The following is a 24,218-nucleotide window of genomic DNA, read 5'->3' on the forward strand; positions in this document are numbered from 1 at the left end:
AACAACATCATAAAAATGAGAGGGAACACACAAATACAAGTTAGGTAAGTTCCAGAATGCGTGTTCTCTAACTAGTTCACCTATGAAGCACTTCACTTAGACACAGCAGGTAAAAAGAAGTGGAATATGAGGAAAACTGGAGACTAAAGTAGGGGTGTGATTATTCTCATGATGAAATAAAGCTATTGAAAAAAATCTTCATGTAACTGTTACAGCCTATTTACTTTCCACAAGTGTTTACTATTACATGGTTTACAACCTTAGCTGTACCACGCTGTAGTAGCATATTAGATGTGTCTACCTCCATATCTGCATGGGTGCATCTCAAATATTCCAGTCTTATTAGCTAGGACCCCAAATAAAGCATAAGACAAAACTAAATTTTAGTCACAGAACATTTTAAAATCCTACTAAAACATACATTAAAAATTCTTGTATTACAAAAGCCTTTAAAGGCAATTATCAATGGTGTGATCAATCATTGAAGTTGCATGAAAAGGCCAAGTTCTACACTCACATATATGCAAACCCCCCAGCTTTCAATCTATTGCAGAGCCAAAGTTACATAGACACAAGGAAAACTTCACTTTTTCAGTATGAAAGCTCTTGCTCGATTCTACCATTGTAACACCTTACCCTTCTTTGCCGATCTCTCCCACTTTAAGCGCTTCACCAAGCGGCTCTTTACCAAGTTTGGTCAAGTTCATCTTGGTCTCTAGGGTCATTAGGAAAGATCCATTGTAGGACATTTCCAAATCAATCCAAAGTCCTAAAATTAACAACAACAACAAAAGATGTCACTGTAAGAATAGTCACAATCACTTTAAAAAAAGACTGCATCACATCTTCTTCCAAAGAGAAAAACTACTTTTTTGTCAACCAATTATGTCATTCATTCACAGATAATTAAAAGCTTATAAAAGCAAGTCTTCTTTTTACATTAAGTTTATGGAACAAAGTTGAATGTTTAGATATGAATCAAAGTCACACGGAAAGACTGATCAGTGAGTACAGCTAACAATCTAAAAAAAGGAGTGTGACTTACACACACCTAAACTGCTTAAGAGATCTGAATCAAGATAAAGAAAATAGCATACAATCAGGGATTCACTTCTGAACTACTACAGTGCTGCTCCAAGCCAAACAGTAATGGGGACACTCCTCTATATTACTTACGCTGTCCAAATGAAGCAAAACTTGAAATCCCAGAGCAATATCGCTTGCCACACATCACAACCTGCAGTCTCTTTTGATTTCAACAATGGTGTATCAGAGAAGCATGAAAAGGTTTGCTCAGTAACTCAGCTATAGGCACCCTTGTGACTCACAGCAAACAGGGCCATTACTTAGAGCAGTTCTAGACATGTAGTATTAAGTTAAATCCTATTGTCTGCGCAGACCATTCACTTATTGCTATCACCAAAAGAATTGTCTTGGGAGTAATTGCAAGATTAGGTCCTGCCTCTTAAGTGACACCCTGCAGTCCCTCCAATTAAAAATGACTGTAGGGTATTTGTGATCCAGAGATTAGAAATCAGAGGTCACTAAGCACAGATTATGCATCTTCCTTTTCCAGACATTGCATGCATTGTGCATTCCAGCTGCACACAATACACCCTACCAGTATCTGGTGCACCAACCTCTAATGCATTCTACTTTTATTTACTTATTAGGATGAGATTAATGGTAACTACTTTTCAGGCGTCACTGATCTAGAAAAGACACATTTTTTAATTAAAGAACAAATGTTTGTTTTTTGCAGAAACGTATCAGAATGGCACTGTCTCAATCCCACCCGTTTATAGTAACAGAAATACACACAGCTCCCAAAGACCAGGTCTGTGAGGTTACATGCTGGAGCAGTACTGAAGGCAAGCTGCTTCTTTACTAACCCAAATCATTATTATTTTACTTCATACAGTTTCCTAATGCCATTCTAAATCAAAATACAATAATTCAAACACAAGTTTATATAAATTTTGCCTCTTTACAGTACAAAGTAGCAGAAAGATCAGAAGCAACAAAACAGCTGAACAGACCTTTTGATAACCAATGCATCGGCATGCTTCAAATTTCAATGTTGTTTTAGCAGCAGATCAAATTAAGCAAAGGATGCCATTACCAAGAGGGAAAATTCCTTCTGGCCAGAAAACATTCATACTCATCTTCCAGAGGAAAAAAGGGAGGTAGGGGAAGGAGAGGGAGTGAAGAATTGGGCAGATGGTACAACTTATTCAGAGCTATCTGGCTCCCTAGCCTTGACAGAAGTACAGTAAATATTACAGCATATGCTGTCACTCAAATAGCACTGTATTAACAGAAACATGTTTTTTTTTTCCCCTAACACTGATGTTAACATGTTCAGTTACTTATAGGAGCCATATAATTAAAAAAATTCCTCATAATCATAATTGAAGTAAAAAAGTACAGATGAAACAAAGCACATCACCATTAGTAACTGCAGCTTAAAGCCTCAAAAAAGGCTACCTCAAATGAGGGTCTCAAACACTGTAAAAAGAATTCTTCAGTGCTCATTCTGGATACTGGTCTGAAGTTTTACGATTTATTTTTTTTCCCCCAAGTGTGGTTTATTCATAGGCCAACTTACCAACAAATACATTTATCCTTATGAAAACAAGCTTTTCCAATTATAATCTCTTTATTTCTACATATCCTTTTAAGTACAATAGCAAAACAAGTTATTTCAGTCATTATTCACTGCAGGCTCTTAAAAACTCAGGTACCGAGAGTTCATGTGTCATTCAACAACATGAAAGAAGACACCAGGATTACCAATCCCACCATAAACATCTGCTTGTCACAGTTTAACTCAACAAGAAACTGCAGGAGTTAACTGTTCTCACTGCTGCTGTCAGCAATGAATTGAAGCCAAATGTTCAGCAGTCTCCTAAATCCCATCCCATGACTTAGAACTACAGTCTTTGTTTGGTCTAAATTATGAGACCAGAGAAAATAATTCAAAAAATGCTTAAATCTAGGCAAAGGGAAACTCTCTGACAAGAACCCCAAGGTGTAAGTTTGGTTAAAAAGAAATCACCAAACTTCTTGGCAAGTTTTCACTTTGTTTTCTGCAACTAAAAATGTAATTTCTTCCCACATGGGAAGTGTATGTCAAGAAGCAGCGAAATGTTTCAGTTCCCTGAATACGGATTGCACATGAGCTTATTCTACCTATTAATTTTTGTTTCTCTTAAAACACAGTTCTTGGTTTTCATGAAAATAAAACTATTTGCTTTTTTCAAATGTGCTTTGATCGTAAAGCTCAGTGGAAAACAAACATTCAAGAAGTTGAGAGCAGTGTACCCAGTGCTTTATAGATAAGGTTTTTCCTCAAAGAGCTGCAGGTATTGGGTGAGATAGGGGCAAACAACAGCATCTGGATACCACAGGCAGCATCAGTCAATGTCATGTACGTCCAAGAGAATTTTTATAATTCCCTGAAGTCTGTTTTGTTCACACATTTACCAGGGTACGGTTAGAGCTTACAAACCTTCTCATGCTTTTAGTCTGTGATTTCAGTAGCAAAACATTTTTAATATTAGTGATGAAAGTTTATTTCTTTGCTCCTAAATTTCATGCATTGGTACTCTTGCAAGGGTCTGATGATAACTGTTCATCTGAGTTAGAGAAAATCACTGTAGTAAGCATACCTTCCTCTGATTAAAACACCCACAAGAACAAGAGATCCAAATTCTGTTCTCCATGGGTATGAACACATGAATCTGGCAAAACCAGAAGAAGAAATGTGTATTTTACCTCTGTGATCAATAGAAGGTTTGAAGGCCTGAAGGATCTTCGGCACTGCTATCCCCATGTCAAGCTCAGTCAGTGTTAGCTCATTCATGAAGTATGGCAACTAAACAAACAGAATGCAAAAATCAAATCCATGTTAGGGAACCAAGCATCATTGTTTCCTGAGAGAAAAAAGGTCATTCAACTTAAGAAGAGATTGAGCTGAAAAGCCACCAGTGAAAGAACACAAATGCAATTACACAAATTTCTTTGAATTCTAGGAATTCATAGTTATCAGTTTCAAAATAGTATTTTAGGGAGAGAGTCAGCATCTGAACTTGGAATGTTTATAACTATGCTGAGGTTCAGATGCTGACCTTAAACCACCAGCATGCTTTTTAGTCCAAGCACGTAAAAAGCTCAAGAATGAAGTGCAAATCCTATTTTACTGTGAATAAAAATCAAAGACTTCTTTGGATTTTAAATTCAGTCACATATTTTGTCGTTGCAGTTATATCAAAGTCTATCAGCTATTTTTATCTTCGGCAAATTCTTTCATAGCACACTAGCCTTTAAATCCGTATCATAATTTTAGTATTACAATAGAGGCACAGAATGACAATTATTTGGGTATCTATTTGCTGTAAGTATTTCTAATTGATAGAAACTCTGTCTCCTGTGAGCAGACAGTGCTGTAACCTCCTGTGAGCAGACAGTGCTGTAACCTAACAAAAATCCATCCATCCCCCATTCCCAGTCTATCCAATGATACGTTTGAGTACCCTGCTGCCACGATTGTGGAAACAGCCAGGGCAGAATTAGGTTACTGCTCATTTCCCAAAGCACAAGCAACACTATCTCACAGCTGGTGCTGGCAGCTAAATTTCAGAGCTTTTGTCAGCAAGGCTACATCTTCCTTTGCCTTTAGGAACAGTCAAACTCCACCCCAGACATCAGGAGCCAAACAGCCCTGTGATTAACCACTGCTGTTCAGAAGCTACAGAATGCAAAGAGAAGACCCAGAAGTCATTCAAAAGCCTCACTCCCCTCCCTTCACCCTTGGAGCTTACACAGTTGATGCACCATTATATCCCATCATCTCAGAGACGGCTCCTTCCCTGACTGCCGTTCCCACTGCCCTCTCCTGCATGCAGTGTATGTCTGAAGTTAACAGGAGCACATCAGAAGTGTGGCTCCCTGATCTCCTCCACCTTAATGGCAGTCTACTATTTCCCAAAGTAGATTTCGTAACTTATAAGCAGTTCTATGTATCCCTAAAGTAAACACAATAATACTGCTACTTTTTATGTAAAAACTTCACAGACAAGTAGTTAATCCAGCTGCAGTTCATTTGAAACTGAAGCAGCAAAGTTAACGTGTTGAGATCCTACTATGAAATGGAGAGCAAAGCTGAACTGGAACTCTGCATCACATTTATTTATTGTCTTTTACATACAAGAGTGAAATAAGTGTTTCTTATACTGTTTTAAAACTCAAAGACTATGTGTTTGTTTTCCTCCATAAGGAATGTGTAATGCAAGCCTGCAAATTAGTTACCTTTATTTTGCTAAGTTTCATTTGGATCTTCTTTGACACTAGATCAGACCAATATTTTTCTCCTAAAAAATCCCAAAATATTCTTCCAAGCAAAGCATTCACCCAGGCCTCCTGTTCCTCTTCTTCAGCTTCCACATGGGCATCTGGTAACTGAAAACAGAGAGCAGGTTATTAAGCTCTATACATTTATAAACTAAGGGCAGAAAAGGCCTCATTTACACTGGAAGTTGAGTGTTACACCCTGGGGTAGCTAAGAACACTAAATACTGAGCACAGACAGCAGCTTTACAACTACATCAGTTGGCCTGACATGAGCTTCCCTGTCCCTTGTCATCATCCTGACAAGCAACAGAGTGAATGAGACCACACAGATACAGATTCACCTCTGGGGATGAAATGAGAAAGTTGTATGTAATTTAACCTCTGGCAGAAAAAGATAAATCCAGAGTGGGCAGATTTAGTGTCTGTAGTAGTGACACTCTCTCTTCCCCATAGGATCTAGAAGAACAGCTACTCTACTCTTCTTTTGTTTTATCAAAAAACCCATTCTTACATCCTCATAGCCAATTCAGAAACATCACAGACAGATGATAAACAAATGCAGTATAGGGAAACAAATTTTTCCTTCCAGTGTTTGTATATAGGATTCAGGAAACCATGCTGTTCCTTCTGCTGCACTGAAGGGTATGTTTACACTCCAAGAGGATTATGTTTTGGTCTCAAAACACTTGGAGATGTATGTTTGGATGTTGCATCTCTGACTATAGACATGAAAGCAAAGGCAGCTGAAATAATTTTGTGTGTGTACACGCTACCATGTATTTCATTAAAACCAGGAGGTTCCACGAAGCAAAAACACGCCATCTGCAATGAAAGGAGAATTTGCCTTTTGGTATTACAGACAGAGATCCTGAGGCCAGCAGAAACACTGAGCTTTCTAAGAGGAGCCAGGTAAATGCTACAGTTCTGAACGTCATTTCTTGGCAATGGCTGCTCCACAGCCTCTGCTGTGACGCAGGTTTCCTGCCAGCACCGCTGCTCTATTTATAGCATGATTTCTGACACGAGCCAGATTCAGCAGCAAATTCATCACCGCTTCAGGGGTTGTCAGGGGCTGGAATATCTTTTTCCTGGGTGAATACCAGATGTGTTTATTCACATGCTACACTGTGGCCTCCTACTCCTTTTTGGACATTGTATAAAAACCTGGCAACAAAGATGCATGACATGAGTTACATCCTTTAAATGAATGGTGATCAAACTTAACATTAAGGATCCATTCATTGCGAGTGTTGTACTTAGTATTAAGGTTCTGTTTATTAAGAGTCATTCAAATGCAATCTGAGACGCCAAAGGATTAGTTGGAGCTGTAGACATTGTTCACTATTACGCTGCTGTGCACTACATGATACTAACACATCAGCCATCTAGTATTGCTTTAAAAGATTAAAAAATGGAAACCATATGATCCATCCGTCCTTATGTGAAGCCAAATGTGGGGCTGAAAATAGAATTTATAGTGCAGTATCCGCACTGAAAAATGGCTACGAAGAGCATCCAACTTACACCTGTGCTATGTGACAATTCTGTCCCAATCAAGTGCTGAGAAGCACCCAGGAACGGCAGAAGGCCTTTAGCTCCCCACAATGAGCAGAAAATCAAGATCAATTTTACTACCACGTACTAAAAGTTCCACTTAAATTGTTTCAACAAGCCAGGTCCTCAAAAACATGCTTTTAGTTCAGTCTACTTTAGAACATACACAGAAAAAATAACCTTTTACTGCTACTAGGAAGCAAACTTTGTGGAGTTTTGTTGTAATTTTTTGGTTGGTTTTAATCTTAAGCATAAAATATAAGTTACTTTGGGACCAATAGTTTTTAGGACATATCTGTGCATTCCTAATGAAGAAAATTTACAGCCATATTGCCTTCAGCTGTACAATCTTTTAGGTACAAGCCACTGCAAAAGCCAGAAGAAACACAGATGTTCTTGGAAGATAAGAAATCAAACTAAATCAGTTAAAAACTTGTATGTTACATTAAGAAGAAAATGTGGTCAAAGGGAAACTGGCAAGCATAAAAAGCCACACTGACTTCATAAAAAGTTTAGCTCCAACCTGTAGTTAAAGAAATGAATTTTTCTTTCTACATAATTCATCCCTAAAGTAGTATTTAATGAGATAAAACATATCACCTCCTCTGATGCATCTTTCGGGGTTAAAGTATTACCTTTTTCACAGCTGTAGGGCTGCTGTCTGCACTGCGGACTGGACTACCTGAAGGGCTTTTCTTTTCAGCTGGGATACATTTTGCCATGTAAATACTGTAGTCCAGAAGCATTTTCTGCCGCACGTTGCCAGCCAGATCCTTGTGCTTTGGCTGGGATGCAATTTCTTCTGCGCTTCCCTTGCTGCTGCTTCGGCTGTGTGTGAGAACTCCAGACTGACTATCAGCTCTGCTGTGTGTTGGCAAGATCCCTAAATCAAAAGGAATAAGATCTGTTTAACAGAAAAGGAACCTGACAGTCAAATAGCAGAGTGTATGATCAAATACTTAAAGGAACAAAATTAGCTCACAGACACAATTTATTCTGAGGAAAAAAACATTCAGTGTAGTGCTTTCTCATTTTGAAAAAGAAAAAAAAAAGTAAATTCCAGTATGGTGTATTTAGGTGGTCCTAAACACAGATTAGTCAATATTTGGCATGATTCAACACTCAGCAGTATGTGGGAATGGAAAACTCAGCTGATCAATAGCATATTTAAATATGGACACTCACATATGTATAACATATGGCAGAATTCCCAAGAGCCCTGCTGGGGAATGCTGCAAATAAAAGTCAGGTGATTAAAATGTACCTATAACTAAACTTTTTTAAAATTTAATTTAATTAGAGGCTGTTACAATTAAAAAGATTGTCAAAAGCATGTAACTATTAGAATTTTAATTAGCCATTACTTTTGCATTTGCATTTCAAGAAGTTGTGTGCCAGAAATAATGATGTTAACCGATTTTTAAAAAGCTTCACAGGGAACAGATAAAGACAGAAAAGCATGAGTCATCCAGATTTAAAGTTATATCAGATGATGGTTTTAAATTAGTATTTCAAACATTTTTCCAATACTGTCGACTAACATGTTTATTGGTTCAGATACGTATATTAGCACAGGACTTTTTTGTGTTTAAATAAAATGTGTTTTCTGGTGATATTAACCCATAAGAAAGCTCTCTAGTCTTTACAGGAGATGAAGTGAAGGATGGAGGAGGAAGAAATGGGTAATAAAAGGACAGTCTAATACTGCAAATGTTAACACCAGTACCAACAGCACAGAAAAAAAAAGAAAAAAGATTGAACAATTCATCCTTATAAAAATTACAAGAGTTGTTACAGTCACTGAAAAATAGTGTATTCATATAAAACAGTCTAAAAATAGGAGGAATAGTTGAGAGCATACAGCCAAGTATGTAGCCAAGAGGAAAAGGCAGGGTGGGAAGGTGGGAATGAGAGGCCGAGATAAGGAGCAAAGTGTGGTTAGTGTTATTTGTCTGTGAGGATCACCATGGCTCCACAGTTGCTATAACTACCACCAAGAAAACATAACTCTGCTTTGTTGCTTTTAGTAGGCGCTTTTACTAGAATACAAAATGTGAGTACCTGGCTTGTTCCCACATAAACTGGATGGCTTCTTTGCTTCAGACTTCAGCTTGGATGCCAGAAGGAACCTTCTGAACCATTCCTCCTTCTCCCTACCGGTCCTTCCAAAGAGATAAAGCACTTGATCCTTCTGGCTAGTGCACTTTGCTCCATCCTGAGCTTTCTTGGATTCTTCACTGTTTGAGTCCACTTTTTCAGCAGGTAACTTTTCCTCTGCGTTCTCTTTATCAGTCTGAGCCTTAGCCATAAAGTCATCCTGTCTCGCAAGTTCAATACAAATGGGGTACTTCTTATTCCAAATCCGCTTTCGTGCCAGACTCTTAGGGACCAGGGAAATCTGAAGGACAAATGATAGGGTTAAATTTACTCATTTTTCAGTTGTATCTTCTGTTTCTATAGTCACACAACATAGGGTTTAACTGTCTCTAACTTCCAGCTTCCACTGCTGTCAGGCTTTGAATTAAAACAAGGACCATTCAAGCAGCTTAGACTTCTACAATCATGTGGAGAAAGTCAGTTTTCATTTAAAAGATCTTATTCTCGTAGTTATGCCGAAGAATAGAAAAAAACAAGACTCTTATTTCTGTGACCAAGGGCTACGTAATGAGATTCTAAACTGAGTTTTAAAACTCAACTTTTCAGACCCACCTCACGAAATTGAGTGTTTGAAGTTGGCAATAGTCATATCAAGTATGTAAGAAACACAGAATAGAAGTTATTTTATTCCTTTATATATAAATTACATTCTAAATTCGGTATTTTCAGGGAGAATTGAGAAAATGCAAGTGAGCAGAGTAATAAGAATTAAAAATTCTAATCTCAGGGCTGAACTTACTCGTGTTCTCCAAAACCTGTGGGTAAATACCTTGGAGAACAGCCACCATTTGCTTATTATATCCAGGGCACCCAGCACTTTTGCAACCAATTGGGGGCGGGAGGAGGGGAAGTAGTGGCATTTTTTCCTAAGCCACCATGGAGAGCAATTGCCAGTCAAGTGCTCTTGTGGCATGTGATAGCTTTGCTTGCCTTCGTTATGGGAAAACAAATCTGCAATAGGCAGGAATCTAAGGTTTTGCTTTATTTTTTTCAGTCTTCCTTTAATGGAAAGCAGAGCTGACAGCAAGCTGCTTTCCCACACTGACCCAGGGCAACAAAGGGAGGTTTTCCTCCCTGTCGCCTCGGTCCCTCTCTCCCTCTAACGCCCACAGCCAGTTGAAGCATATTTTCCTCCTACGTCTGTACTGCCAAGGCCCTCTACTGATGCAGCACATTAAAAAAAAAAATCCATTACTTTAATAATGAGGTATTGATGTGTTACTTGATACACCGCCAACAAATCAACTTCACATGGCAGCTCTTCACAGATATTAGGGAGGCAAGTAACATGTAGGAAAACTGTCCCAGCTTTATTCTTGATGCACTCTTCCAACTGCAAAAATCCCAAGCTCCATCCCTAAGACTGTGGGGACCAACACCGAGTTGTGTCCGTTCCAGCCACCTCTCACTCTCCTCTGTCACATCCATATACAACGTACATTCCCACCTTCACATGAAATGCAAACATTGTCTGAACTGCCTTTGGATAGAGATGACCACCAAAGATCATACATTTTGGTGTAATAAAACAGTCGTGCATTAATCTAACGTATGGGGAACAATTCTCTAAACTCCCATGTGGTAACTTCTGCTTTGAACTGACAGCAGAAAATCATGCATTTCCTTTACTGTGCAAATATGAAATTTTTTCTAAATCCTGCTCAATCTTCCATCCCAGCATAGTCTTTTGCAAGTTAGTCATGACAACAGTTTTGTTCACATGACAGCACATGAGACTAGAGAAGGGCAAAAATTTCAAAAGTAACAAAAAATTCCGAGTATTCTCTATTAAAATCAGATATAAGTAAGGCACACTCACCTTGCTCTCGGTAAGTTCATAAATTTTCTGGCTGACATACGTGACTTCAGGCTTTGGCTCATTGTACACAGCCCTCCTAGAAATATTCTTATTGGGTTTTGAAAGTCTTAAAGTGCTTCCTTCGAGTCGCACATAGACAGAGTGAGTCAATGTGGCATGGTATGTTTCTGGATCATAATTATAAATTTCATTCATCCATCCCTAGAGAAGAAAACACTTGTTAACAGGCTTTTAAGCTGCTGGAAAACCAAGTACAGTACATACATCAAAGTTCTAAATAATTATGCAAGCTTTTGCCAAAGTTATGTCACTTACTGCACAAATTCAACAAAACAGTAAGCACCCTAAATGAGGCAGCACCAAACTGACAGATCACGAGATGAGGAGTGGATCCCAAGCATGCAGTTTGTTTTTCTGAGTAAATAATTTTGTCTGTATAGTGCAGGGTTCTTCCACCTCATCTTGAAATGCTGCGAAATCTGCAGAGCAGACTTGCTGGGAAGAGCCACAGCGCAGCCATAAAGGGCTCGCAGCAGGCATGGACATGTTCAGCACCAACAGTCGAGGCAGACAAACAGTCTGCTCACCAACAGCACTGACATTTTAATCACCAACAATTAGGGATTGTGCTGAAGACCACAGCGGAGTTTGTTTTAAGACACCATCACCGTTTTACCATCATTTAACACGCTGTGTATCTGCCAGTTAAACACAGGGGTCATACACGTGGGGATTACGTTTCAACCATTTCTGCGCAGTGGAAAACATGGCAAACAAAGCAGCCCTGTGGTAACTGTGCCGAGTGCTGACTCTAACCACAGGGGTGATGGTGCTCCTCTTCTCAACATCTGCTTACAGAAAATAAAAGAGGGTGGTAAACGGGGCAGAAGACAAGCCCAAAAATTCATTCAAGGAGGGCAAGTTTTCCTCCTCTTAATCTGCCCTACAACACACTTTGATAATTACTTCTACCTGCACATCCAAACCTTAATTCGGCACACTCAATGTTAATTAATGTCAACAGAAAGCAAAGGAGATAGACTTAAACAGACGTACCCTAGAGCATAAAGTAAAATGGCATCGTTATAAATACCTAGGTGAGTGCAGCATGGGGGAGAGCATCTGCTGCTGGGAAGTGGGGAGAGCTGAACCAGCAGCCCTGCTATTCTTCAAACCAGAAAAGTCGTAACTACCTTCTGCAAAATATCCCAGAATTACTGCAACATTTTAATGTATTAAAGAAGTTTCCACCCACACACAGAAATGTAAAATTTATTTTAATGCTTACGTACTTCAGAGCCATATAATTTCTCCAAGTAGACAGCACACACTTTCTTAGGTGCCATAGTAACAGTGATATCTATGTTTCGCTTACTCCAACATCTAGCTCCCTTTTCACTATGAACCCTGAAAAACCTAGATAAATTAGCATTTCTTTTACACTCGGGAAAGATTAAGTCATTCATCTTTGTTCAGCTCCAAAGCAGACCACCTCTTTTATTAACAGAAATACCTATACCAGCACATACACTTTGAAAAAGCTTTGTGTTTGGGTTTTTTTTTTTACTTCTACTGATTATATACAACTACTATATAGGAAACACAATGCATGAGGAAGAGCTTTCTATAAACCATCACGGTTCTGCACAGCAGGGTTGATGTATGTTTGAGCACATCCCATTTCCTTTCTAGAAATGATGAAGCCAAGACATCTTTGAGCAGACAGCAATTAATTTTCCGCCAGGAACTCCAGCTGGACTTAGTGAAGCACAAGGACACCACGTGAGTTGCCCAAAGCCATCCACTCGGTGCAGACCTGGCATTTCCATATGGTCCTCAGATCTCTGGAGAGGCTCCCACCTGCCCCCCTGGATCTCATCTCCGAGCTATTTCCAGCTCAGACACTGAAGTCTGGCAAACGTGCAGACGAAAATCTGCTGCCTGAAAAGTTTATTGCCTTCTGCAAGGCGGTTCAACAGAGACCACACGAGCTGGTGCAAAGAGAAAGGGATACTTGGAAACTGGATCTTTATATGACGCTTAGCCACACGAGCCCTTTTTATAACTGTGTTAAGCTGTGATGTTATTTTCAGTAGGAGAGCTGGAAACCTGTGGGTATGTGTGGTACCCAAGAAGGACGCTCAGAGTACACTCTAAGTTCCCTTGACATCCTGCTCAAGGTGGAACCAGCTGGAGTTTTCTGACACCAGAACTTGAGCCAAAAAGAGGAATGAAAACAAGGTGTGATTTACACATGATTCTCTTGGCCACAGTAAGAAGTGAAAATCCATGAACATAGCTTCAGAGACGAAAAGCTGAGAGTTGAGACAACACGAACAACTTGGGACACACATCAGATGTGCAAACTTTGCTATGCCTTCTCAGCAGCTATACGACTGTTATCCAGCACCCTTATAGCCATGTTTAACTTTATCCCTCCACCACGTACCGAGATGCTATAGCCTTAGGCACAGCCTGTGTTAAGTGACTTAACCAAGTCCAGTGAGCCTCTGGTAGCACAGGGGTCCATGCCATCCGCATGCCATCACCTTTCCTATCCCATTTCTTCTATAACAGTGCCAGTGCCAACCTTTCTGACAGAAGATATCCTTACCCTACACAACTGAACAGAAGAGGAGAGGCCCTTTTGGAAATCCCCACCTTCTTTCCAACAGCAGCAATCAAGACAAACTGAATTTAGAGGGCAAAAATAAACAAAACAGACTCTCCGCTTCCTTGGTTTACACAGCACTGCTGCTCTTTCAGCATTCAGGAGCCTCGGGAAGTCCCACCCGCTTTTCTGATCCCTACCATGCGCCCAGGCTTTCCACTTCAAACAAACGGATTAGCTGGATAATCTGCCAAACACAATCCTCAACCCCCCATACTGTATGTAACAAACCCAAGGTAAGTGCAAACGCTGCTGCTCACAGCACAGCATCATCAGGCTTGTAGGGACTGAAGAACCTGACCAAGACTTCTCATGATTTCCAGCTGCCTGAGGTACTGGCCATTCAATATCCAGAGCTGACAGAAGATGAACACATTTACCACCTAAACCAGCAGCCTACATGGTGATTTCTATACAAGGAAGAGATTGGTCACTCCAGGTATTTGAGGCATAGCCCCAAACCAAAAGATAGAGAAGTTTAAATTCTAATATTTGGGGTTTTATTGTCAGACAGTACCCAGCCAACAGTCAGGATGAAATACAGCATTACTATAAACCCTCCTCATACATAAATTTTTTTGGTTTCCTGATTTCTACGGGTGCACTGTGTCCTTTTTGCACTCAACTTCCAAGTTATTTTGCAACACGGAGAAATATGACATGGCTGAAGGTAAAATGTTAATACTTCAAATGATGACTTTTCACTCTATTAATGAAGCTGAAAACATGTGCCAGCTGCAGGAATTCCCCCCCTGCCATATCTAACAGGGTAAAAGGGGGAAACACCACCATCTGCCTTCTTATTGCAGCAATTTTCATTTTTGTAAATTGTTTCATTTAGCTTAAAAAAAAAACAAGCATTTTTGAGGGTCGTATCCAAGTAGCCCCCAGATTAACTCCAAAGTTTCTGCATTTTAAGAACAACTTTAGCAGAAACACCTCCACCCCTCTCTTTGCAAAAACACACTGGAACAAAAGACTCACAGCCTACGGAAACCATTTTGCAATGCATCTAAACAGAGAAGTTACGTTACCGTAACGCGCTAGCAACAGAGAAATTTTCCCAAATTACTGAAACAACAATGGATGTCCTTCTGTAGGAGAGGAGTGACTGTATGATGGGTCTTTTTTGTAGAAGCAAAGTTGTTAAAAGAAGAAATTCAGTAATTCGGGGAGGACAATGACCGCAGTCATATGCTGCTCTGCAGCTGCTCGCCACTTGCACGGATCCTGTGATCTCCATTTATAAAGGTCAGCACTTGCTCTGAATTCAGAGCTGAAATTGGGAGAAAGTGCCTCACCATCAGACGGGTAACCAACCTGAAAAAGGGCAGCGTGGTTCTATAGCGGAGCACACAGTTGCTATTCAAAAGCCCACCCATGTGCTAAGAGTTTCTGGGCTGTTGTTTTGGACAGCAGAGACCAAACAGGCGCTGAGCGTGGAGGACGTCACCTCTGTCCCAGCAGCCATCGACCAACCCGGCCCTCCAGGAACGCACAGGCACTGCAATAAAATGGCTTTAAAACACCAACCCCCATTCACTTTTCCATGACTTAGGGCTGCAGATTTTTCATTCAAACTGCATTTCAACAGAAGAATTCACGCGAGTAAGAACCACAGAGTCAGGCCTACGAGTATCAACTTTGTAATGTTATTTAAAGATCTCAGGCCTGTTGTGCCTTAACCTGGGAGGGGAGGTTGCAGGAACTACGAAAGGACTTATGAAGGACCTGGAGGGATGGAGGCACAGACCAGGTCTGCAAGTAAAAATACATAATCATTGCTTCTGTGATATTTTCAAATACATAACTAAAAATCAGCAAGTCAACTTCACAATACAAGCCCAAATCTGGATTAAAACTGCCCCCAGAGTTTCTTAGTGATATCAACAGATTGATTAATGTCCATTATCATTAAATGACATAATAAAATGCTCCAGGACCAGGATTCTTATAAGACTGTTGATCACTAAAATCACACATTATACCAGTATTCCTCTCATTAGCACTATTTTATAATACTGCAACAGTATTTTGCTTGATAAATTAGGAAAACTGTAATGCAGTTTTTTGAGCTTTTATTGACAGCAGATCTAAAGACAAAAAGGGTCTAAGGTGAGCAGAAGTAACCACCACCTTAACAAGAAAACACGTTTATCTGCAAGAGGCCACTATCGAACATGAAATCCCTTGGGTGATACACAGGAACAGCACAGGCTGGTAAAAAAGCTCCTCTTTCTGTACAGCTGTGGCTCAAGAAACTTCACTTCTCCAGCAGGCATTGCCAACACTTTCTTCTCATCAAAGTTCTTTCTAATGGAAGGGGTAAGATTATCAGTTCCATCTTAGCTGTTACTTAAAACCGGTTGTACCAGCCAGCACAACACAAGGGGATGCACACTTGAGAAGTCCGATAAAGAAGTTAGAAAAGACTAATGCATTAAAGAAGGAAAAAAAAAACGTGTGAAGAGAAAAGGAAAAGGAAGGTAAAGAACTGAAAATTAAGGGGATAAGAAAACATCCACTGAAGACATAGGGCATTTGTGTACTTATTCTGGTTTAGGAGGGTGTTCTCCCTCCAATACCAAAGACATTTGAGTGAAATAGGTCTAGAAACCTACAGAAGCACACACTAACCAGCACAACAGCAATTCATTCTTTCGCATTGCAAAGGAACAATTTTTGGGGAGTCAATATTAATTTTCAGGTATTTCGGCAACTGCCGAATTCCAGTGGGGAATTTTCCATTAGCTGCTGAAACCAGGGAAATGCAGACTTCTCAAACAACGTTTGCATGGGGGAGAATGCACACGTCCTTGTGTACAAAAACAGCCCGACAGCAGCTTGACCGAATCCCAACTCCTAGAGCCCCGCCATGGGATCTTACTCACAGCATTTACCATTATGGCGTGAGAGCCGTTCAGGCCCCAATACGAGCCCAACAAGCTCCGAAGAGAGCATCTTTATGTGAGAACAGCAAGTCTGAATTTCATATATTCACGTGAACTGTGTTACAGATTACATCTTTATCTCGTTTTTCAGAGGATCTAAACCGTCCAGTGCTGATTTGGACAGAGACAAACAGAAAATAGTTGTGTGAGGGGGGAATGATAACTTGCAATCTGATAAATCATGTTACATTATGCTCCACTAAAATATGGGCACTGAGTTGGTTTTTAGACTCCTGAAGCATTAAAAAAACCCTCTTACAGGGCTTTACATACTAAGGACAATTACTTTGTGTGTTAATGAGCATAACAAATACTTACTGGGTACATTCATACACACTGCTCTGCACAGTTCATTTCTTGCCTACAGCCATTCTCATAAAATGTATCTCCTGGATAAACACATTAAAATACAGCTTAAAGGTTCCTGAGTGACAGCTAACACCTCAAAGAGCCACCTTGACACCAGCCAACCATGAATACCAGGTTCTTCACCAGCTTTCAAGCCTCAAGGCAAATTTACAGGCAGGGTCTCAGCACCCAATTAACAAGGATCAAACTTAAAGTATGTGAAAATCTGTACGTGTAAGCAGGTAAACCAAGTGGGCAGACAGGAGTGTTCAGCCTGCCTTCACAACAGCAAGAAAGCATTCACAAATACTCTGATAAGCGGGTGATATCAAGTGAAGGTCATACCACTGTCATTCTGAAATGCTTCTGTTGCACATCAGAAAGTTGTAGATGCTTCATTGTTCAGAATTCTGCAATTGGGAAAGTGTCATTTTAATTAATCACAGCTGTAGGCAGGACAGGGACAAGGAAAAAGCACAAAGCCACTGAAGTAACTGAGTGGTTGCATGGATCACATCTGGACAGACAGCATCGTGCCAAGGTGACAGCAATTTGCAGTATCCGAGTAAGAAGCGGAGACGACAAAGGGCAAAGAGGAGGGAGGACACATTTTCTAAGAGCTTGATTTAAAACCCAGCTCTCAGGGACACATTTTACTGAACATTCATATTCCACAGTACAATATTCAAGACATCAGCAGGCAGAACCTCAGGTATCACAACCCATGAGTACATCCCCTACCCCACTCATTCCTCCTCCCGCTCTAGTTAGCCAGTGCTTGAGGAGAAGCCGTGTGCTCTCCAACTATCTATGCTTCATGTGAACACAATGCTTTTGAATCCTCTCAGACTGAACAGACAAGACAAACAAATTACTGCCTACACAGTAAAATACCAGAGAAACAAAATACAACTCCCAAGATGCAGCTTCAAGCACAAATGTTATTTCACACACTAAACTCTGACATTACTTGCTCTCAGTAGTTCAGCCGGATCATTTCAGATCCATCAGCAAAACCATTTGCCCTTTTACTTTTGAAGCAATTCTGTTTTTCTGCTAATCCTTAAGGACACTGAAGTCTTACATACTTCTGGATACTGAACCATTCGTGCCCTCGCCAAAGCCACCTGATGCTACTACTCTGTTTTCAAATGGGGATAATTCAGCTCATTTGCACCCAGAACAAATCTAGTTTACCACTTCTACCCAAAATAACGCACAGACGCACACACAAAATGCCATGACCTCACCTTCAGAATTTCGGGTTCTTTGATGTCCAGAGCTCCTGTATTCCATCGCTTTTTCATACTTTTATGCAATTTGAGATACTCGGGAGTACGCGGAGTAAGAAGCCAAATCACACAGACAGCTATCATAAATCCAAGGGCTATTCCAAATAAGAGTCCACTTAAGTAGCCAGGGAGAGGGATAATAAGGTAAGCATAGACTAACAGTGTGAAGAAGTACAAAGTTTTCACTGGTATTTTAGGCTGTTGCACATCTGGATTTTCATCTTCACTACTGAGCATAGTACCATTTTCCTCGGTCATCTCTGGATCGGGCAACGTTTCAGTGGGTTTCTCAGGTTTGCTTTCATCCTCTAGTAAGGAAAAGTCTTCAGAATACAGTTCACAAAACTCCTCATCCTCTCTGCTTGCTAGTGCAGACAACGAGCATTTTTCAAGTACGAGTGAAGTTTTCGAACTCACGTCCTTTGTGCTTGCAGACTGAGAGCTTTTGGTCTCCATCTCTTTTGCGTGTTCCTCAGCCGCTTTTGACTGATCGTTCCTATTCAGGTGAGAGTCACTTCCACAGAAGTCCCCTTCAGAATCACATTCTTCTTCCTTAATGCTGTAGTTGTTATTGCTTTCCAAATGGCCATTCAAACTGGAAAGGTTTGAGAGTTCTGAAGCACTTGAAGATAAGGCTTTGGGCCTGTGGCTACTACTTTCGTCACCCATTATTTTACTGAGCAGCTGAAAAGGCTCATAGATTACTTCAGAAAGGCGTCGTTTAGTATCTTCAATTTTAGCCTCCATTTCAGGTACTTTAAAAAAGGAACGAGTGTCAGAAGGAGATGTTAATGGAGATGAGGGGGCAGTTTTAGAATCGCCACCGGTAGCTCGAGGTTGAGTGAACTGTTTGAACAGATGCAAGTTCAGTTTCGAGTCGGGTGGCCTGTAAGACACAGCTTCGGGTTCCTGTTTGGAAGTGTCTGTAGACAGAGATTTCACTAAGGTTTTCATTAACTGTCTGTGTCGCATCGGTGGGGTGGGTTCTTTTGGTTCCACTTCTGTTGAAAGGGACTTGACTAAACCCTTAAAAGGCTTTGAACTGGAGACTGTGGATGATCCACTACAGCTGACAACTGATCGGGAAGGGGATGAGGACGGGGAAGACGACGGGTTGGATTTCTGTTCCACAGGTGGTGGTGCACCTGATGAGCCAACTGTAGGACATGGGTGTGATGACGGAGACAGGACGAGTGGCACCGCACTGAATACTTGGGGTGGGGAAGGAGAGTCCAACAGCTTTACGGACTCTGCAGTTGGCAGAACTACAGGCGATGAGGACAGCAGTGATGCAGAGTTGGCCATGTTAAGCGAGGTAGCTGGACCAGAAAAATCATGGCCGGTATGCTCAAAGCAGAGGTCTTCCTTGGCTTCAAGTGCTGTTACAATGCTTTGGTCATCTAGTTCCTCATCAAGAAATTCCTTAAACTCCTCTTCCTCCTCTTCTTCCTCCTTCCCAAATGCAGAGAAATGAATAGTGATGGTTTCTCGAGAGACAGATCGTTGGACCTGCACTTTTGGTGCTGACTGCTTTGAGGACATTTCACCAGTTTTCTCTGCATGGCTACTGTTCTGACTTGTCATTGCAGGTCCCAGAGACGTCTCAGAGTCTGTGAAGAGAAGTTAATACTATGTTAAATGCGTTTTTTCCCCTCCTCAAACATCCTTATTTTCAAGCATTAAGTCAAACACAAGAGACAGGTTATAGGCAACAGGTCAGTCAGCTGAAAATTACAGCATCTTAATTTGTAATACCTTTCATGACAGTAAATTTAAAGCTGTCTAGTCAGATTACGGGCTGTTACTACAGAAATTGGCTGTGGAATTATTTCATTGAATAAAACATATCTATATTTTAGTTAATATCCCCTTCACATCTGCTTAACAACTTCATTCTGAGTAGCACTGAATACAAGAACAGATTCAAAGAAAGACACAGAGAAAAATGTGTTCAGAACAAACTGTAATCATGGATGGAAATGGAGAGCATTACCAGACTCTCTTGGAGGACTCTGAAGGAAGAACCTGACACAATTTTAGGTAGGAAAGAAGGAAAAAAAAATCCAAACCCAAAAACCAACGAGCAGAAGATACGTAAGCTCAAAATTACAGATCCAGGTTACTGTTTGCCAGGTAACATATCTCCACACAGCACAAAATGACAATATTAAGAAGTGCTGTGCTGCTAAAACTGCCTTCAAGCGTTCTGCAATCACAGTTCATCTTTGAGTACCACCTTCCTATTCTCCCCACTAGAAGCACTTCTGAGTTCCAGAAGCCCCATCCCATCCCAGCACATGGAAATGCTTCACTCCCAACTCCCAGCTCCTTCTACATACAATAATTACTGCTTTTTATTTCTTTGAAGTAAATAAAGCAAAAGAAACTCAAAGTAAGGTCAGAAATACATAAAAGTCTTCATGTGTGGGTCAGTACCTTCTCTCATATATGTGTCTGAAGTGGTCTATAGGAAGTAGATATTTAAATCGTGTTTTATCATGTGTGTTATCATGATTTATGGTTGGACTCAATGATCTTAACGATCTTCCAACCTAAATGATTCGATGTAGTCTTTGTCTTTCCAGGTTTTGCAAGCTATGGACAAGTGATCAGTACACACAACAGTCCAATAATTGCAGGCAAAACAAAGCCTATTTGAATAGAATTTAATTTTAGAAGTTATCCTCCTGAATTGCAGGACCAGAGACCCTTTACAAATGTATTTTAGCAGAACCCCAGTACAGCAAGATGAAGTAGCCTGAAGCACTTCAATGACGGGCAGTATCAAACTGCTGTCAAAAGGACGCAAATCACTTCTGCAGATACAGCATGTTTGAGATTTACTTCATATAATGGATATACCCAAAGAATTTATTACTGCTAGCAGTTCTGCTGCAAGGATGTGTAAGGACATTTCAGTAAAGGCAACTGTTCTCACCAATACTGCAATAACACCAATCTCTGATCAGATCAGTGCACACTGATAGATACACCAACACACCTGCCTTTTACATCAATTATATCCACATGTTATTGATGCCTGAAAGTGGACCTGGAATATATTTACATGGAGATGAAATATCACGCATTTAAACCGAGGCACCGGTGACCATACACAAAGATGGATTGGGAATTACAAGATTAGCTCTGCCTCTCTGGCTGTGAGGCAGTGCTTTATCTTCATTGGCAAGACAGCGAGTTTACCACTTCAGTAACAGAATTATTTTCCAGAAGCTGTTAAAATGCTGTAATCAAACTGTCAAGCTGAATTAATGAGAGGCCTTTGCTGACGTTTAAAGAGCAGTTCAGAAGAATGGCTACGTGGTGGCAAAGAAATGTGCACTTCACAAACAGTTGTGATATCAGACTGTATTACCCAGTGCCACCTGTTTGTCATCCTCTTCCTACTGAAGGTTGCAGCACTTTACACTTGCTAATGGAGCTGTTCAAGTAAACATTTTTTAACCTGTCAGTGAGACGAGCTGGGTTAAACATTTTATAACAGCAGATCTTTGCTACCCAGCTTTGCTACAGAAGCGAGTATCCGTCCACAACTTCCTACTCAGAATAGTTGTCCATTTTACGGCTCCCAAACTGTTGGCTAGTTTATTCCCTGCTTCTTCTAGCATTTGTGTACTTCCCAATCTGGCTGTACAGGAGCTGGACTTCCATCCTGCTTCATGCAAAGCCTCCAGAAATTTTAATTTCAGTTTTCAGTCCCAGATCTGCTGTATACATCAGGGAGCCAGTTTGGGTTCACAGAACCAAAAGCAGCTTGCAGAACCCAGTCAAGCTTTCACTTCACACCTCACCATTTTTGTGACAAACCACTTAAGAGACAAAATTCTGCCTCAAGATCAGGTTCTGGCTTCAGCTTTTATCAGGAAACTGTTTTCTTCTGTCCTCCCCAAAATCCACCTGACAAATTGAAGTAGCAGTATTGAACTGAGAACTCCCTTTCAGTGATGGAGCTGCAACCTCCAGCCCACTGAGGACTCAGCAGATTGACCTTTCCTGCCACATCTGTAGCTCAAGTGCTTAATCACCCCAATAGTAAGAACTCTCAGTTATTCAGAAGTTTAGCTATGCATTTATCAGTGATATGTGTATATAACTTGGCGAGTGTACATTTGGTAGGAAACTTGCTCTTTCCTTTCCTAGTCTGGGTGATCCTGCTCTGGCAGGGGGGTTGGACTGGATGATCTTTCAAGGTCTCTTCCAACTCCTAACATTCTGTGATTCTGTGATTAGCACACTTGGAAACCAGCAGCATACAGAAGTCATGCTTCCTGGGGACACCGCTCCATTTCACATAGTTCTAACAGCAAATTTCCCAAGTTTTTAGGCAAATGCACCCAAATTTATTTTGGGGAGGGGAAAAAAACCAAACCAAACCAACATGCACACTACTGGACAAGATATGCATCCAACTCTTATTTCCATGTTCCTAGTGCTGCATCAGCAGCTATCACACATCTCTAAAAAGTTTTGTACCACTTGTGAAACTGCAAGATTAGCAAACCAAACTTTGAAAGTACAAAAAAACCCTACACATCTTCCAGGTCATTGAGCCATTACAACGCTATACACTAAGGAAGGGGAAAAAAAAACACACACAAAAAACCAACAAACAACTCCACCCCCCCAAAAAAAACCCAACACACAAGAGCTGCGCTTGCACACGACGCAGCCCAGAACGTCTGACCCTTTCTCCTCTGCCCGTTTGGCACTAATCGTGCATCAATAATCAGCAACACAGGAGAAAAATATTAACGACTCTGCCCGCCCCCAAACAACATTTCCAATGTGTTATTTTCGATCAGCTAGAAATTCATGGCTGTGGTTAGCTCTGCAGCACGCTATGTTTACACCGTACAGTTAATTACCTCGTGATTAAACACTAGTTGCCATGTTGTGCTAATGCCGTGCTAATTACCTGAAGCAGATGAAGTTTACTTGCACACACCAAACATACTGAAAAAAGATGTTACTGCTTACTGAACAAGTAAGACTTTTTTACCTCACGATTAACATAAAGGAAGTAAATTCCTGATTAGTTAATATTTGCCTACCTTTAAACATGTTACTATACCATCAACTATGTCTTACAAAAGCACTTTTTTAAATCAGCACTACCGACAGGGCAGCAGCAGAGCGTTAACATCACCCAACTGCTTGCACTTTGGCATCCCCAGCCCACGCCTTACACGACAGCTCTGCAGTATCCAATGCCCTCAACATCTGGCCCAAGCGGTGTTTCAGCTGAGGGGACTGGTTTCCAGGAACAACCATTTCTATTTGGGCAAATAATCATTTTTAGCCTCCTTTGGTCTTGCCGGAACTTTCTAAATCAACCCTGTTTACAGGCCAGTTTTGCTACAAGGCTGTTCATGCTCTTCCCAAGCACAGCCATTCAAAGCTGTATCAAATTTTCAAACAACTGGTACATTAAAAAAAACCCAAACCGTGTACAACACAGAGGAGATATCGTGTTCTTGAACCACAGGTTTTTCTAACTGATTTCTGACTACATTTTCTTCTCTTTTTTCCTACTCCTCACCTCTTCTCCCAGCTGCTTGAAGACCCAGTGTTCCCAGCCTCCACATTTGAAGGGGCACAATTCCAAATCAAACGCAGATTACATTAATAATTGCAGAAATGTACATTTTCATTGACCCTTCTTTTGAAAACCACACCAACCCCCTCTTCCCTGGCTGCCTTTTTATGCTTTTTTGTCGGTCTTGTTGATTCTGAAGATGTAGGGTATCAGCTTTATTTATCTGCTTTTTTTTTGGCAGGCAGGCTTGAATAATAATCTTAGATCCTCAGATCTAAATAATTCCTTTCTCCCAAAAGCTGGAGCTTCAGATGCCTGTGCAGGATGGAATGAGAGAGCTGCTAACTAACTACTGCCACCTTCCCTTCTTGTGTAAAGGCACCGTACCTCTATCACCCACATAACAGCAGTTTCTAACCCTCACCTACAGGCACTGCTTTTAAAGCGCTTCAACAGCAGCAAACAGCAAGTTAGGCTGCCTGGGAATGGAAAATATTCCTTGCCCAGCACTTTCCTG

The 24,218-nt window shown here is 40.7% G+C and overlaps 1 protein-coding gene across 1 annotated transcript; it reads right to left on the bottom strand.

The window, feature by feature from the left end:
* Positions 1-632: 632 nt before the first annotated feature.
* TEX2 (testis expressed 2) lies at positions 633-19,746 on the bottom strand. Its single transcript, XM_010180393.1, has 7 exons — positions 18,103-19,746; positions 10,883-11,083; positions 8,968-9,304; positions 7,542-7,789; positions 5,311-5,460; positions 3,778-3,877; positions 633-769 (listed from the first exon to the last, which is right to left on the bottom strand). Exons 1-7 carry the CDS (start codon positions 19,726-19,728, stop codon positions 633-635), a joined length of 2,799 nt encoding a protein of 932 aa, XP_010178695.1. The 5' UTR covers positions 19,729-19,746.
* Between the last annotated feature and the right edge of the window lie 4,472 nt (positions 19,747-24,218).

Source organism: Mesitornis unicolor, unplaced genomic scaffold (genome assembly GCF_000695765.1).
Source record: "Mesitornis unicolor isolate BGI_N332 unplaced genomic scaffold, ASM69576v1 scaffold7043, whole genome shotgun sequence".
Taxonomy (NCBI): Eukaryota; Metazoa; Chordata; class Aves; order Mesitornithiformes; family Mesitornithidae; genus Mesitornis; species Mesitornis unicolor.